Genomic DNA, 18,198 nt, shown 5'->3' with positions numbered 1-18,198 from the left:
AGTTGCACAGCGAATATTGATTGAATTCCATCAATATACTAACCTTGTATTTATAACATACTGGAACTAAAAAGTAATTTGTAAGAGAAAAATACTTCTTCTGCAACTTGTCATCTTATTTGATAACATTCAGATTTAAAGTGATTAAGCTTCAAACTTACAGCGATTAGGGTTGTTAAAAGATACTTTAAATTACTACCTCTAGAAATATCTGTGTTGAAGTTAATTAAGTTGAAAGTAGACTATTTTTATACTTAAATATATTTATTATCATCACTTCACAGTTATGAACTGTTTGTCTGACGTATCATTCTATTCATAAGTATTCTTTGAATATCTGTTCACTAATGAAATCTCATAGACCAAGCTGGAAATCAATTATAGTAGCCTTTATTCATTCAAATTTTTGTGTTTCTCTGTATGTTTTATTCATCTTGCTAGTGTCACTTAAATATCCATTCGTATCCTACTTTTTCATCGTATAATTTTACTTCCCTTTTTTACAATATTGTCTTGTTTCTTCGGTATGATATTGCTAGACATTGAAACGAAATTGACCGTTATCTAATATTACACGTTATGTATTATTTTAATCCTACCCGAACCACATTTTGTTTGTTTTTAAATTAATAATTCACTATGTAATGATTTGAATTATCTTATTGTTGATATTCTTGACTGAATTTTGTTTAATCTTAATTGCCATATGTGCATCCTGTGCGGAATGCTTCGATTTAGCTATTGTATATCACGTTTTTATCGAATAAATAAAGTGCGGCTAGTAGTGGGACAAAAGAATGTCGTTCCGTCTTATTTAGGACTCGCCAGCTCGATGTGCCTGCTTCTCAATATTACTGTCCACACCGGAACTCGATTACTAGGATGGAGGTACACCCAACTGCCGTGCCAACCAGGATGAAACGTTCGTCATGGATTTTACTGCTAGTCACATTCCATTTAGTCAATAAATTAAGGATTAACACAGAGTTCCCATTAAGGATTAACTATGTTTGCGTTTGTTAATTCATTAAATATTTAAAGGAAAATCTATATGAAAACGCTTTTTCAAGTTATTAGTTGCTGTCAGCCTCAAACTGCAGTATAAGGAGGGAGTTGTGTGTGTAGGATATTAATGTTGTGTCAGTTTGTTCGAAGAGATTGCGATATTCATTGCTTCATAAATATATTGAAGAATCGATTTTTTTACGATAGATGAGAAAAATTTACTGTTGCGTTTTTGAAAATTAGGTTATACTATCCAACCAAAATAGGCTACGTGTCATTTAGTCGTGGAATAGTAACTCATTGATTACGGAGTTTAACTTTCAGCCTCTAAGTCATGAGTTTGAATACCATCCTACTTCTGTTTAGGGAACGGTGTAGTGTCACTAACACTTCCATTTGAATTATGAGGAAAACGAAATAAAAAATAAAATTGATTTACGTGTCTTTATACCAAGGCGTAAGGAATGTACTCAATTGCTTGCTGAGGTTCTCTGTTAAGATAAAAATCTTTGATCGTTCACTTTAAGTGACGTTGTTCAAAATCAGTGAAAATGTTGCAATTTTCTTCATTCTGTATATTTCCCTAAATCTTCAGTTTTATTATTATTTCTTATAACCAGGTATTGTTTGATTATGTTTCTTTATTGGCTAAATTAATAGTGAACTATACATCGTATGAATGAACTAAATAATAGTTGACTTCGAAGTCAGAAGTTTAAAATGTAATATAATATCAGTTTCTAAGATTAGAAGCTTTATATCCTTCATTTATATATGTTAATTCAACACCCTTTTTCAAGTAATTACGGTTACAATCAACTGACTTTCACATTGTATGTATGAGTTAATGGATGTACTGAATCACTTTCAATTTAATACCAAAGCGTCAGAAATTAATGTATTATTATTACTAACGTAACTGTGTCCAATAGATGTCATTTGTGACGAAAACTGAAGGAAAATTTTGTTGTTATTGGTATAATTGATTTCAGAAGCTGTTACAATATTCACATCTCTTTGTAGTTCAATTCAAAAATGTAGTAACTGTCAGATTTATTTAAACAAAACTATTTCTGCCAAAATAGTGTATCAGTTTGAATTAATATATTCCTATAGTGTTCAGTGTAGAGAAATTCTACGGTAGTAGAAGGATAATGTGAATATGTTAAGGTTTTTAAAACTAATTTAATAGTTTACAAATGCATTTTTAAACTTAGAGTCCCCGAACCGTTTGTTTTTCGTAAATATTACTTTGGATAATAGTCTGTGCAGGGTGTCTTCATCCCCTATGTAACAAAAGCGGCTCTAATTGCTTAAAACCTTACTTGGTTCTTGATTGACCATTGTAACTAGAAGATAAAGTAAGCGAAACATTCAATTATTCTCAACATCTTAATCCATTTAAACCAGTTTCAGCTTTTCTGAGTTCCATCAATCTTGGTTTTCAATCGTCTGAATCCGTTGCACCATAGATTTTATTCAATAGGCATACATTGCTTATTCACTTCACTAGTCTAAGAAAATTAAGTATCATTTTGTGTGAAAATACCTCGAGAGTCAAATCATTATATTATAACTGGAGCCGAAATTCGATGTCAGTATCCATAGACACAGACAAATAAATATATAGTATATATGACCTAAACCTTCACACTTCGTTCACTGAGTTTTCTAAGATTCAATATTTTATATAACTGGTTATTTTGTAAGTTCTTTTGTTCTGGTTAGATTGTACTCTTAATGATTATATTCATTTTTTGCATTACTCTTATGTACTACATATGTTTTGTTCTATTTTTCAACTAAAATTAACAATGATTCTCTAAAGACGCTCGATGTCATGAATTGGAAAATAAGTTATCTTTACAAGAAATTAATTTCAAAAAAATCCATGAAGAAATGGAAAGGCAACTGGAAAATGTTCATGCAGAAGCCGCTAAAAATCGTTCATATTTAGAAGCAGAAATTATCAAATGGAAGGTAGGATTTTATTATTGTCTTTTTTTTAAAGTAAGTGTCTAATATACGTTAGTTAAACGACAGATAAATTGATTTTTTTCACTGTTGAAATCACTAGGCGCTCTAAACTAGACCATCATTGAAAACCAAGAGGCAGTGGACGGCCATTCCGTCCTAGTAGGGGACTCCTCTGCAGTGCGCACACACAATCCCGCACTCAGGACTCGGACCCAAACCAGTCTCACGCACGAACGCTCAAGCTCTAGACCACTGAGCCAGCATCCAAGGGTGTTTATGTCTAACTTTACCTTGTATGTGTATATGTTTCGACTAATTTTCCTTTTTTTGCATTTACATTATCCGAATTTGTTGGATTTATCACTTTTTAAAAAGTGTTTTCTTAAGTAAATAAAATAAAAGATTTACTATTCGAAATATGTATGGTCAACCTAATTTAGCTATGGTGATAGAGAGCGTTAATTAGTGTTAAGAAGAAGTGCAACATAATTTATTATCAAACTAAATTATCAACAATCTCCATAAACCCTGTATACTAGCAGTCATAATAACATGCTAATAATGGGGCAATTCTTAGAATTCTGAAAAGCTAATCGAGTTTGAGACAGTTATTCAGCATAACATTTGGATGTGGTTAGGCCATTTTGTGAGTAGGTTGACTATAGAAATGTACGCTACTGAATTCTGGCTCAGTATTCCGAAAGTTAAGTGATGTCAATGACACGTGGTGGTCTTGAATTCAACCAATTCATAGGATCGTGGATGTGCACCAGTGAGGAGTCCCACAATAAAACCAAATAAGTGTCCAGTATTTCCTACCTTTGTCTAAATAAGATAAGACTGTGATCTGGATTAAGAAGTTCAACAGTTTCCATGAACCTTTGATACTTATTATCAATTTTTTTACTTAAGATCCAATACAGTGAATAACTAGTATGTACTAATTATTCTTGTTACATCAACTAGCTGTTTTTCTTGAACCAATATACTCTTAACTATTGTGGTAGTTTCATCTGAAAAGGACTATTAACATGACAGCCTAACTTCAGTTTATGCATGAAAATTAAGTGTTCTAATTTTAGTGTTATTTTTACCTTCAGTTCTAAGTTGTCAAAATAATCAAATTGTGAAAATGAGATTGCGAATGTATTTCGTTTGTTTAAAGATCTAGATTGTTTTGAGATTGTAGACATATTTAACTCTGTGTCCACCAAACTTATTCAATTGGTTCTAGTAATCCAACGGTGAAATTTTTTTAACTTTACATCTTGCACTGATTCTAGTTAAATAGCCGTTAAAACACAAGAGGTTCTGGACATATGTTTTGTTCTGCTATAAGACTCTTCGATAATCCTCATCCACAACCCATTCAGATATCAAACTTTTGGCCTTTAGTCCTTGCGGCCAGTACTTTTTCGTTTAAACTACTGAGTTGATAATCGACGATTTATATTCCAAGTACTTCCCTATTTTCATGACTTGTTTAACTTAGCTTAGTCCGTTATGTAAAACAAGTTTTACAACCCTTCTATACTAACAGAAATATTGCCGCTACGTATACGGTAATGATCACCATGTAAATAACTTTTGCTGGTCACCCCTTACATTATATAAAATGCTATTAACAATATAAAATCATCCGATAGTTGTGCAGTAGTCTAATTATACACAGGATGAACCTTAAAAATTCACATATTTCATGAAGTAAAATACCATTCAACTAGTAAGCTAATGTTCAATAGTCCTGTACTTATTTGTGACTTGTTTCTACTTGTAGATTTCAAGTGAACCAATAGTCAGATGATTATTTTAGACGTTCGGTATACTTGTACTATTTTATATTCCGATTTAAATTCTCTCTGGAGTTAGCATTGACTTTGCAATAGAAATTTTTAATAGAATTACATAATATTATTAACTATACAATTTTTACTGCCAAATGACTTTACTGGTTTGCTATTCACTGTTGATTGTCTTGTCATGAAATTATTTATACTGATCTTCCTTACTATTTTCCTTTCTCCGTATTGAAGTATTATTATTATTATGTAGTAATTGATTGATGAGGTCAAATATGTACTTGTGTGTGTACCCCTTCACACTCACTTATACACTTTTTTGTCATAACAGTAGACTTGTATATTCTGTCTGTTATTTTGGTGGCCGATAGCAAGAGATAGAGCTAGGGATCAGCAGAAGGGATAATATATTATATTACAGCTTTCCGTCTATTTTGTTTGTTATGGTTTCCTCTTATTGTTGTTTGAAGTTGTCAGTGGTAGATCCCAACAACGAAAATACACAATACGTCTAAAATGTGCTATTATTATTCATACAGTTGTTGTGTCTGTCGTCTAATTATTAGTTTTTGAATATTCAAAATATTTCTGTTTGTTTCAGAACGATGACATGTGGCCAATTATAGTATGTGTGTGCTGTGGTTGTGAATATTCTGAAAACTTTTTATAACTATTTTTCATGATTTAGATGAAATACGAGAACCGCAATAAAAGTATACATATTCTGATTTGATATCTATTGTGAGTATTTTCTAAAACGTTTTCTCAATTCTGTTTCAACAATATTCTAATACTTATATTTGATATATCACGTACTTATTTAATGTTGTTGGATATGGATCCTTCAAATCTCGGAAACTCATAAAGATTTTCAAACTGAACGGATTTTAGTATACTTTTGGATTGTGGCTAGCACTAGTATCCAAGATGAACGACTCGTCCTGTTTAGGACGCGTCAGTTGGATATATCTAAACCCCTAGTTTTGATGTTCGTTCTGAGACTCAGATCCACTGTCAATCTCTTTAAATCCCATCACGTCATCCACTAAATTGTTTAGTGTAGATCAGTAAACTTATTAATAATCAAATGATCTTGCTTATTATATTGTATATTGGTCAGTATCAATTAGGCTATTATAAGACACTTCGCACTAGTGTGAATTTGTTTATCGTGAGTTCGAATGGATGTAACTCCTGGTATGTGTTTTACTGTAGATTTCTCTCGATCTCTTTATAAAATATAAAATCAACTCTCTGATAGAACGAAACTAATGTTAGCTACATTCTATTCTTCTGTTCTGTTTTTTGTCAGTTTACATTTGTTCGGTTTCTCAATGACTATCCTCAACCAAATAATATCAAACATATTTCACAAAATGTCCAGTCACTTAGATTACTGGCAACATACGCCTTGGTGTTTAACATAGTTTCTTGCCAACTATCTCCAACCATCTAACATTTATACTATCATTCTGTTTTGTACTATACACATAATTCTCATGTTCATTACATCACGTTTTTTTTATTATTGAATGATAATGTGTTATTTTCCCACTTTACTGGTGATTACCTATAATCTAATCGTAAAAATGAAGCTTCAACCCTGTACTTATCATACATGTTGTACATATAGTTAATTACATGTACAAAAATATATTACTAATAACTTAAAATACGTTTCTTTTCCAAAGTAAAAGAATATAATTAGCTCTTTTTTTTACCAAACAAAATCCTTTAATTATCTTTATGAATCTTGAGAAATTTATCTATCTTCAAATACGTCTTATAAATAATTATGATAGATATTACCATTTTCTATAAGTATTCCTTTTGTAAAATGTAAATTGAATAAAATATACTCACTGATTTGTATTAGATTTTCAGAAGAATGATTATTGATTTTTTGAGTAGTGTTTTTTTCTTCTTATGTACATAGGTTTGTATGTATCTATGGTTTAGAGAGTAATGTACCAAACTTTCAATTTCTGAACAATATGTTTTGATTTTTGTTATATCGGTATATATATATAATTCAAATGTAACTGTATGAATTTGTTACCTGGTTTCATAGTCCCATCAAATTGAGTTATCGCTTATGTATTTTATAAGGATGAATAGATCCCGATTTCTGTTAATAAATGTTATTCACGTTAAATATAAATTATGTGAAGAAGTGAATGAATGGTTCTGAGGATCAAATTTTCGATTATTTGATCACATTTTTGAAATTTACGTTAGTGTACTTTGTTTTGAGTAGCTGAAAAATATACAAAATAAGTGTTGACCTATATTATTTTCATAAACCATATATTCGTTTATTTGTTTGGATCGATTCTTTAGCTGATTGTAGGCAACCAGCTGGATGCTTTGAAACTAGATATTTTGCTATTCAGCATTTTGTGAAGGACTGATACTTTCCTAGTATCATTATCAGTTCCCTTGAGAATTCAAGTACACCTTGATCCTGATTGTAAATTAGCATCAGGCGTAAACTTGTTGCCTCCCATAATCTAAAATCAACTAAGGTGCATCGTAATATTGAGTTGCTCAAACTAGTGGACATCTGTTAACTTGACTGGCATAACTCAATAAACATGCAGTTAGATAACATAATACTGTGTACTGCTTATTTATCAATTTGTGCTTTGTAATAGCATTTTTATTCATAATGAACTATCATTGTTAGATACGTAGATAAATACTATATATATATATATGGTTCTTTTCTATATGATGGGATTGCTAAACCCATGCTCAATCCTCGCACTTTATCCGGGCTTGGGACCGGAGACAACCATACGAGGGCTCCAAGTGGATTTTCTTATGCATAAACGGCTAATTTATCTCCCATATTCCATAATTTGGTTAGGCGTTTTCAACTTACAGTGACTACTACGTTGATAAGTTATAAGCACCGCTTCCTCGAGTACCTTATTTAACAGATAATTTTTCTTTTCACAATACAAATTAAAGACTATTGAATTGATATAGAGAATTTTCACACTGTTTCATACAAAGTGAAGTAGTGAAATATTTTCCATTGTAATACCAAACATTATCAACACTTATGTTTATTATCAGTAATCATTCAACCATTAAGTTGTAGCAATATAAAGAAAAGCATGCATTCTTAAATCTACTACTTATTACCACTGTGTGAATGGGTTTCTTTTGATTGTTTTTCTATAAATTTAAGCTTACTTTAATTTAAATTACAGTGTGTGCGCTTACACTCACACATTAAATAATTTTGTTGGTTTTGTTATTTGATGGACTCAGAAATCCAGCGCCTTAATATTTACTCTACGTATTAAAAGGATATCTACATAATTAGCATGCTTATAGGTTATTAATATCCATATCATGATTATTTCATCAAAGGAAAATATCTCTTAAATATTCTACATAATGCATACTTGTGGATCGTTATGTAATTTAATGTATACTTTGCTGTTATAGATATATACTACTTTTTAGTAGTCCACCTCCCTTCATCTCTTATTCATCTTTTTCTCAGTATGTGAGCACATGATAGTCCCATGATAATTTTGGCTTACGTTTATAATTATTTTTGTTTTACTAAAGAAAAGAGAAAGCCTAAAAATTTAAAGATTAATACTGACAATATCTACGTATTATATTTTTTTTATGGAGTATATTTAAATGACCTCTTAATGTAAATGTAACATGTTATATTTTACAAGAACATAAATATCGTTTATACAGTTATAAATACAAGTAATCAAGTATGTTACTAAGCTTAATTTGGTTTGAAAGTAGAACTCTTTATTGACAACCAAGCGACAGGAACACATGTAGTGTTATTAAAATGAAACCATTAGGTTTTGTCTTATGAGTCTTTTTTTTAAAAAATTCCCAATGTTCCAAAGAATATACAATTTCATAATTTTAAATTAATTAAACATCGGGTTAGATGATGGTTAGAGGTAGTCAACAAGGTGTACCTGTAATCTTGAGGGAACTGGTGCTCCCTGAAGGATTAGATCCCGTGTCGCCCAGCTTCACAGTCAGAGACGTTACCACTGGGATATCCGGGTCGCGACCGACTTCCCGTAGCACTGAGATGTAGTCATAATTGTTTGATCACTGGGTGATAATCAATGTCATGTGTGTCAAGTCTTTAGTACAGATCGAATGCTATCGACCAAGTTGCAATGTGGCCACTAATCCAAGTAACTCGACATTGCGTGCACTATCTTGAGATTAGATGGTGGTTGGAGGTAGTCAACAGGAAACCCTGAACCCGAGTTTTGGGTTGTTTATTCATTATAGTAATTATTTATTTTTCTAATATGTAAAGAAGTAGATATAAATGGAGTTATTTTTTGGTTTTAGTAATTTGTACATAACTTTCACCTGCTTTTTTCTCTCGAGTGATCAGTGTTTATTTATTACGAAACCAATATATAATGCCAGTGAGCTTATCGTTATTCGGTGTCTATGACATGAAATTTGTTTTTGGACTTTCTAAATTTATTGTGTTTTAAAGAAGTGTTATTCTGTTTATTAAGCTTATTGAGTTACTTTTCAAACAAAAATGACTATTCGATACGAGGTTGGCTTATGTATAGAAAGAGTTCATACCTGCTTTGTTCAGAAAAACAGCTTCATGATTTGTTAAATTCATTTGTTGTTAACTTCTGTTGTCTAGATAATTCGGAGCCTGACCGCTTTTGGCAAACTTCTCTTAATTTAAAGCGATTGGTCCCTTTTACAAATTACGATAGAACCACAACGACAGATCAACTCTGTCTTCTAATCGTTCTATCGAAATGATAACAGATTGACTTGATGGAAAGCACTATTCATTCATAATTATTTTTCTTAAAACGTTGTTCACCAGTCCAAACTTCTCTCCATTTACACATTTCTACAAGCTTAAAATGTTTAATAATATGGGTAAATTTCAGTGAATCTTTTCCATGATTCATGGTTCATCAGTTATTTTCCTGGTGCATTGTACAGTTTTTTCATTTATTCCATCTGTATTCCAAAAAGTCGAGTATATATTAGTATTGGTTGTTCAATTCTTTCCTTTAGTCTATCAGCGTTCTGGTGTCTGTGTGGTTGCTCCACAGGATTGTGCTGTGCTGTTCAGGTCGTAGTGTAAAAGATGAAATAGTGTTCGGTTTTCCTGAAAATCGAAGTAAAGATACCCTCTTGCACAGTATATTTATAGGGAAAAACGTCACAAATATATTGAGAATAGTTACTTTTCACAATTTTTTCTAGGGTTGTGGAAATCGTTACATTTGTAGTTTCACATCATGGACTGACTCTATTAAGATAACCGTCGAAAACTAGGAAAGAGAACAGCTTTTTCATCCTAATATAGAACACTTCAAAAATACTCACTAATGACCCCATCAGTGATTGTCTGCAGGACAGAATAAAATAAATTCATTATTATTTAATGATTTCTCTCTGACCAGCTCCAAACAACTTGAAATCAAGACGATCATAAAAAGAGATAGTAAAAATAAAATATAATAATAAACGGGATAGTTCACATCTATATGTATTTCTTATGTTAAATATCTAGTTATACTATAGAAGAAAAAGTAACATCCCCACTACTAATATTAATAATAGAAATAGTTATTTATATAATTAATCTTTATAGTCAAGAGAAAATTAACTTTATTGATGGACACTTATTAAAAATAAAATCACTTAATAGTTAAAATTATACCTCGGCATACATTATAGTTAATGTAGTTGAGATGAAACTATCGTATATTTGTTCCTAATCTCATTATTTTCCATAGCTTTTGCTTATTCTCGATCACCATCCATCTCTGCTCATATTAATGACTTTTATTACGTAATTTTTTTTATTTACCATTCTTTGAATCATATGTTTAAAATGCTTGTTAATTTATTAGTGACTTCATAGGTATATTTAGTGGTTTAAAGCATTCAACTATCAATCGTGCAGGTTCTGTTTTCGAAACATTTATTTCATTTAGGCAGTTGTATATTATCATTAGTCTTCACATAAATAGTATGAATTCAACCCGTGGAAATAAACCCCTACTTGGCAAATAAGTGGCTGATTCCTTTCTTTGCTTATCCATTGGTTTGTTCGTTAATTTTTTATCGATCGTCATAACACGGTTCATATACATTGACTAGTCACTAAGCAGTATCGAGCGTCATGTTCATGATATTCTTAATGTTGATTGAATTCTATCAATCAAACTGCAAATGCGCCACCATACTCAACATCTCATGCACTGTGTTTTCATATTTAATTCTTTGCATTCTACATAGTTCAGTCTAACTGTTAGTGTAGGTGACGTATGTTTCAATCCTCTAGGAAGCATCAGTTTCCCAAAGATTTCAGGTATGCAACAATGAAAAATACCAACCAGCATGAAACATAGATTCAATGCGTTCTGTTTGCTATCTTTAACCACCACACTGCATCAAAATAAAACACATCACTTTTTCTGAATTGCATATTCTTTAACCATTTTCTGATTTATATCAATCAATTTTAACTGCAAATCTTTTAGCAGTAAGTAACAGGCTTCATCCTTTTTGAATTTTTTTTCACTCTATAAAAAATATCGATTCTGGTGTTAAAATGATTAAAAATATTTTTTAGAAATTTCTTAACCTCTTTATAATCAATAAGTAATTGAGAGGATGCTTGTTAAATTTCCAGTAAAAACAAGTTTAGTGTAAACGGAATGGAAATTTTATTAAGTTTATGTACAGTCAAGATAATTATGTAACCAATCAATATACGTATCGTTAAAAACTTAAGTGGTCAACTATTAAGTTGTTTTTTTTATATTAAACTTGTGGAGTATAGTTTCATTTAAACTCAACATAACCTTTAGGTAAATCCTTCAAATAAAATAAATTATGTGTATTTTGAACTCCTATTTATTTGTTTATTTAGACCCATAAACATTGGTACAAGGAGGCTGAGATACTACCCGAGAGCCCAAACGGAAGCAGATGGTTTTCTTAAGGAGTCACACCACGAGTCTTTGACCTAGAGTCCTAATCCATAAGGTAGTGGAGTGAAGTTATGAGACAGTCACATGGTAGCCGGTGACCAATAATGGACTATTACGCCATTTTTTTCGCCTAGGATTGCTTACTTACGCCTGTTACTCCTCGTGAAGGAACACAGGCCGCTCACCAGCATTCTCCATCCAACCCTGTCTTGGACAATCCTTTTCAGCTCCTTCCAGTTGTTATTCATCCTTTCCATATCTGTTTTTATTTCCCGACGAAATGTGTTCTTTGGCCTTTCTCTTTTCCACTTCCCTTTAGGATTCCAAGTTAGGGTTTGCCTCGTGATGCAGTTTGATGATTTGCGTAGTATATGTCTTATCCATTTCCATCGTCTTTTCCTAATTTCTTCTTCAGCTGGAGGCAGGTTTGTTCTCTCCCACAAAAGGCTGTTGTTGATGGTATCCGGCCAATGGATGTTGAGTATCTTGCGTAGACAGCTATTTATAAATACTTGTACTTTCTTGATGGTGGTTGTTGTAGTTCTCCAAGTTTCAGCTCCGTAGAGTAGAACTGTCTTGACATTCGTATTGAAGATTCTCACTTTGATATTGGTTGAAAGTTGTTTTGAGTTCCATATGTTCTTCAACTGTAGGAATGCGACCCTTGCTTTGCAGATCCTCGCCTTTACGTCTGCATCTGAACCTCCTTGTTCATCGATGATGCTTCCCAGGTATGTGAAGGACTCTACATCTTCCAGAGTTTCGCCATCAAGAGTGATTGGATTGATGTTCTCCGCTTTGAATTTGAGGACCTTGGTTTTCCCCTTGTGTATGTTGAGACCTACTGATGCAGAGACTGCTGCTACATTGGCTGTCTTTGTCTACATCTGTCCGTGTGTATGCGATAGGAGGGCTAGGTCATCTGCGAAGTCCAAATCGTCTAATTGATTCTGAGCTGTCCATTGTATTCCGTGTTTTCCTTCAGATGTCGAGGTCTTTATAATCCAGTCGACCAACAGAAGAAAGAGGAAGGGAGAGAGTAAACAGCCTTGTCTGACTCCGGTCCTTACTTGGAATGCATCTGTCAGCTGTCCTCCATGCACGACCTTGCACTGTAGTCAGTCGTATGAGTTGCGGATAATATTGACAATCTTCTCAGGAACTCCGTAGTGTCGAAGAAGTTTCCATAATGTCCTCCTATCCACACTGTCGAATGCCTTTTCATAATCAATGAAGTTGATGTGCAGTGACGAGTTCCACTCAACTGATTGTTCGACGATGATCCGTAGTGTCGCAATTTGGTCTGTGCACGATCGATCTTTACGGAATCCAGCTTGTTGATCTCGAAGTTGGACGTCTACTGCATCCTTCATCCGGTTCAGCAACACTCTGTTGAAGACTTTCCCTGGTATTGACAGTAGTGTTATGCCTCTGTAGTTTTCACATTTGCTCAGATCTCCTTTCTTTGGAATCTTGACGAGGTGTCCTTCTTTCCAGTCCATCGGCACTTGTTCCTCCTCCCAAATCTTTTTCAATAGAAGGTGAAGCATGTTTTGTAGTTACTTCGATGTCTGACTTCAGTGCTTCAGCTGGTATGTTGTCGGGTCCTGCTGCTTTCCTGTTCTTGATTTGTCTGATGGCCATTCTGATCTCTTCCGTCGTTGGTGGGTTGACATCTATAGGAAGATTTGTGTGTTCTGCTTCGATGTCCACTGGATTCATTGGAGCCGGCCTATTCAGGATTTCCTTGAAGTACTCTACCCATCTGTTTCGCTGTTGTTGAATTTCAGTGATTGGCCTGCCTTCGTTTTCCTTGACCAGTCTCTCTGGTTTACTGTATTTCCCTGCTAGTTTCTTCGTTGTATCGTAAAGCTGTTTCATATTTCCTTCTCTTGCAGCTTTGTACGCCGTCGTTGCTAATTCTTCCACGTATTTCTTCTTGTCGGCTCTAATGCTTTTCTTCACTTGCTTGTTTGCTTTATGTATTCAGCTTGTGCTTGGACTTTCTCTGTTCGTGTTCGGCTGTTGTTAACTGCTGTCTTCTTGTTCTTCCTTTCTTTGATCTTGTCCAGTGTTTCTATAGAGATCCATTCCTTATGATGGTGCTTCTTTAGACCCAGAACCTCTTGACACGTTGAAGTTAATGCTTCTTTGATATCTCTCCAGTTGTCCTCCATAGTAGTTTCTTCTTCTTTCAGTAGATCCTGTAAGGCTTGGAACCTGTTGTTGAGACCTATCTTGAATTCACTGAGTCTGTCAGTATCTTGATGGAAGGCTGTATTGAACCTTTGTAGCGCTGTTTGTCCAGTTTTTCTTTAGCTTCAGTTTTAGATTGGCCACAACTAGGTGGTGATCTGAAGCTATATCAGCTCCTCTCCTGGTTCTCACATCTTCCATTGTTCTTCGGAATTTTTTATTGATGCAAATATGATCTATCAGGTTCTCTGTAGTATGGTCCGGTGAGATCCATGTAGCTTTGTGTATACGTTTGTGTGGAAATATGGTGCCCCCTATGACCAATTTGTTGAATGCACACAAATTTGCAAATCTTTCTCCATTTTCGTTTCTCTCTCCCAGTCCATGTCGTCCCATGATATTTTCATATCCGGTGTTGTCTATTCCGAATTTCGCGTTTAGATCTCCCATCAGAATGGTGAGGTCTTTTCTTGGGCACTTCTCAATGATTGACTGCAGCCGCTCGTAGAATTGATCTTTAATGTTGTCGTTGCTATCATTGGTGGGTGCATAACATTGGATAATATTCATTTTGATACCCTCCTTCTTTGTTTTGAATGATGCTTTGATGATTCTGGATCCGTGAAACTCCCACCCTACAAGTGCATTTCGTGCTATTTTGGACAGCATTATAGCGACTCCCTGAGTGTGTGGAGCATTTTCCTCTTCGTGACCGGAGTATAGCAGCATCTCTCCCGTAGCTAGCCTTTTCTGTCCAGTTTGGGTCCAGTGGGTTTCGCTGATTCCCAGTACTGCCAAGTTGTATCTCCTCATTTCCATTGATATTTGACTGGTCTTCCCGGTCTCCCACATTGTTCGAACGTCCCGTGTACCTATGAAAATTTTTGCTCTGGTTGTTAGAAGGGGCATCGGCCTCGTGGCTTCCGAAGGAACTCGGCTTTCACCATGAGTCGTTATAATTCTTCTAAATGAAGACCTTCTAACTTTCAGGGCAGAGTTAGAATGGTTTGAATAATTTTTTCTGGTGAGCGTTTTTTTAGCGAGTTAGTTTTCTACGGGATGGGTACGCTAACCCCATCCCCAACTCTCCTCCTTTACCCGGGCTTGGGACCGGCAGTAACTCTAGAAGAGCTACAGGCCGGTGACCAATAATGGGTTAATACGCCATTTTTTCGCCTAGGATACTATAGCCCATATGCACCATTGGTCTGGAATCATGGTTTTCCAACTCCATTAGGCTAGTTCTCTGTGTCCATCAACCCTGTTAAAGCTCCAAACATTCTCTTTGCGTCCTCGCAATTTCGTAAACAACACTCCTGGTGCGAGAAGATAATGAGTATTAATTCCCTAACAGCGTCCCTATACGCGTGGACATGTGAGAGTATATCGTGAGGGTGAACTGACTCTCCCCACCCTCGACCGTACTGGGGCAATGGGGGTGAAATCAAATAAGCACTAGACGATCTCTTCTTAATTTGAAAGTGGCTTCGAAATGATGCTTTCATCATTGTTTGTCGAACGCCCCGATCGATTAAATCGGTCAAATTTGCTATGAGACTACAGTATCAATTGAAGATCACACTTAATCGTGAATTAACAGAAGTAACAATATATGTATGCTATTAAATTAGGACTCCTTAAATTATAAATAACTAATAGTGCCTACAGCTATTCTATTTATTTTTATGTAATGGTGTAGGTTGACGCTCTCATTTTTTTTTTCAACTGAAATGAAACCCAGTTGTCTGGGTTCCAAACTCTTATCGTAGCGTTTGTATGTCTTATGTTCAATACATGGTGTACTATTGAAATGTCCTGTAGTGAGACGAAACATCTATCAAGTGCATCCTGGTTCTCTAATCCAAATTAGTTTGTTATGTGAATCGTAGAATGAAACTGTTTACTAGTGCCTTCACTTTGCTAATGTTAGATCATGCAAAAATGTTTCTATAAACTATAATAAATCAATTGGTATATATATATAGTTGAGTATGTGCTTCATAGTTTACATTCAATTAACAAAAAAAATGATTGTACAGTATTCCTGACCTACTTGCCAGTTTTGAAGATTAATGTTGAAATTTCATTATTTTTGAACTAATTATTACTAAACTCGAATGAAATTTTTACTTTAATGTTTCATTTATACATATTAACTTTTCTAATACTTGTTCCATATAAATTTCAAATCATTTATTAATGTGATCACATAATGTAAAGTATATTGATCACTTAATTAAGTTTACTTATAATCGTCTATATTGGTTTGAGATCATTTGTTTTTGTTTCAATGTTTTGTATTCTCTTGTTATAAAATTAAGATTTAGTGAAGTTCACTTAGAGTAACCTGATGATTTTATTTGAACCATTCATTATTCGACAGTCAATATAGTTTATCAGTAGGTTATATACTTATATTCATTTGATAATTTTTGTTTTTTTAAAAATAGTGAATGAATATTTTTCCAACTTGAAATCACAACTAATCTAAAGGTGATAAGTTTAATAGGTAGTTTTAAATCACCTTTACTAATGAACTGTTCTACGAGTTTGTTTTTTTTATAATTTTGGTCAGTGATAAGAAAGAATTCATCTTATTCCGTAAATACCAATTATAAATCGTAGTTGTTGTATGTGATCAAGCATCTTTACACTGAATTAAATTGAAACGTACATACATGATAATTACTTAATATCATTTGTTTGTTTGCAGATAAATTTGAACATACTTACTTACTTACTTATGCCTGTTACTTCAGGCTGTTGATCAGAAATTCCTAGCTAACTTTCTGCAGGCTTCCTTTTTTCACTTGTTTCTAGGTCCTATTCATTCGTTTGATGTCTATCTACAATTTCTAACCCATTATCCATAATAATTAATTGACATTATTAACAAATCAATTCAATATTTAGTTTCTGCCTTTGACGTATATTTTCAGCTTTATATTTCTAGTTTTCTTTTTGTTTCTTTCAAGACCCTCGCACAATCAGAAGAAGCAGCTAGACAGTCAGCCGAAACAGCTGGCAGCATTGCCGTTGCTACAGCTACTGCTCAGTTAGCTCGTCGTGCAGTTGAGGTAGTTGATCGGTTAGGTCGTTCAGGTGCTCGAAATAATTTATCACGTGTAGCAGTATCACCTAATGCAGTAGTAACCAGTGATCCAAGCAATTTAATAAACTCAAACTCAAATCTTGATTTAAACAACCTATCAGATCATAGTGATATTGATATGCCGGAAATAAATCAATCATTAGATAATCCGAGTACAGCTACAGAATTATTAATTAATCGAATGGAAGAAGTGGCTAAACGTGCACATCGTGCTGAAATTGCCACACAAGAAGCAGTTGATCAATTAGAAGCAGAAAAGCATTTTAGTCGTTTATATAAAGAAACATGTGCAGAGAAAACAGATCAGTTAAATGAAAAGGTAAGTTGTGCAATTACTAAAATGTGTTAATGAATGAGTTCCATTTATGTATATTAGTCTTTAAAGAGAAAGAGAGAAAAATATGTCAACGCAATAACACTATGGGTAATAAATCTATTTTTTTTTATCAAAAAGAATGATTCCCTGAATACACTTACATTTATATGATTAAATGTAAAATGAAAATGTGCAAATCTTCATTTGGGTTTGCTGTTGTTTTTTTCCAAACTTAAAGATGTTTATTACTTTTTGTACATAGACAAAGGAAGACAGAAAAAGAAAGAGAGAGTAACGGTACACAGATGTCAGATATTATTTAACAGTTGTTAAATTCATTCTCTAAGCATTAATCAACTAATTAATATTTATGGTATAATCATATAAACTTATTGTGTGGTTTTCTCTACCTCTTCATTCAAATTTATTTTGTTTCATTCATAACGATAAACAAGTGTCAATAATCTGTTGTTTTCTGTATCCAGACCCAGTATCATAAAACTTATGAGAATATGAGTGTTTTTTCTTCAATACTAAATTTAAAAAAGAAAAAAAAATTGTTTGTTAAATCTAAACCGGAATTATTTTATATGTTCACTTGCTACAAACAGTTGGAAACTGGATATAATGTAAATGTTGTGCAAGATTACACATTGTATATATGATCGTTTTACTTATCTGTCTGTCATGTTAAGCATGATGATTAATTTAGAATCACAGATCTTATCACTTAATTTAATTGCCATTTTAACATTATAGTAATTACTAGTCGGAAAGAAAACTGTCTATAATAAAATGAAT

At 33.4% G+C, this 18,198-nt stretch overlaps 1 protein-coding gene across 1 annotated transcript in view; it reads left to right on the top strand.

Annotated features, from left to right (window-relative positions):
• ROCK1_1 (CDC42 binding protein kinase) overlaps positions 1-18,198 on the top strand; it is an 89,557-nt gene that overhangs the window by 34,968 nt on the left and 36,391 nt on the right. Inside the window, exons 9-10 of the mRNA XM_051212310.1 lie at positions 2,834-2,985; positions 16,945-17,400. Coding sequence (XP_051072480.1) covers positions 2,834-2,985; positions 16,945-17,400 — 608 coding nt within the window. The remainder of the gene's footprint in view (positions 1-2,833; positions 2,986-16,944; positions 17,401-18,198) is intronic.

This window comes from Schistosoma haematobium, chromosome ZW (assembly GCF_000699445.3).
Source record: "Schistosoma haematobium chromosome ZW, whole genome shotgun sequence".
NCBI classification, from domain to species: Eukaryota; Metazoa; Platyhelminthes; class Trematoda; order Strigeidida; family Schistosomatidae; genus Schistosoma; species Schistosoma haematobium.
The sequence above is the reverse complement of the archived record's forward strand: the minus strand, read 5'-3'. Positions and strand labels throughout refer to the sequence as shown.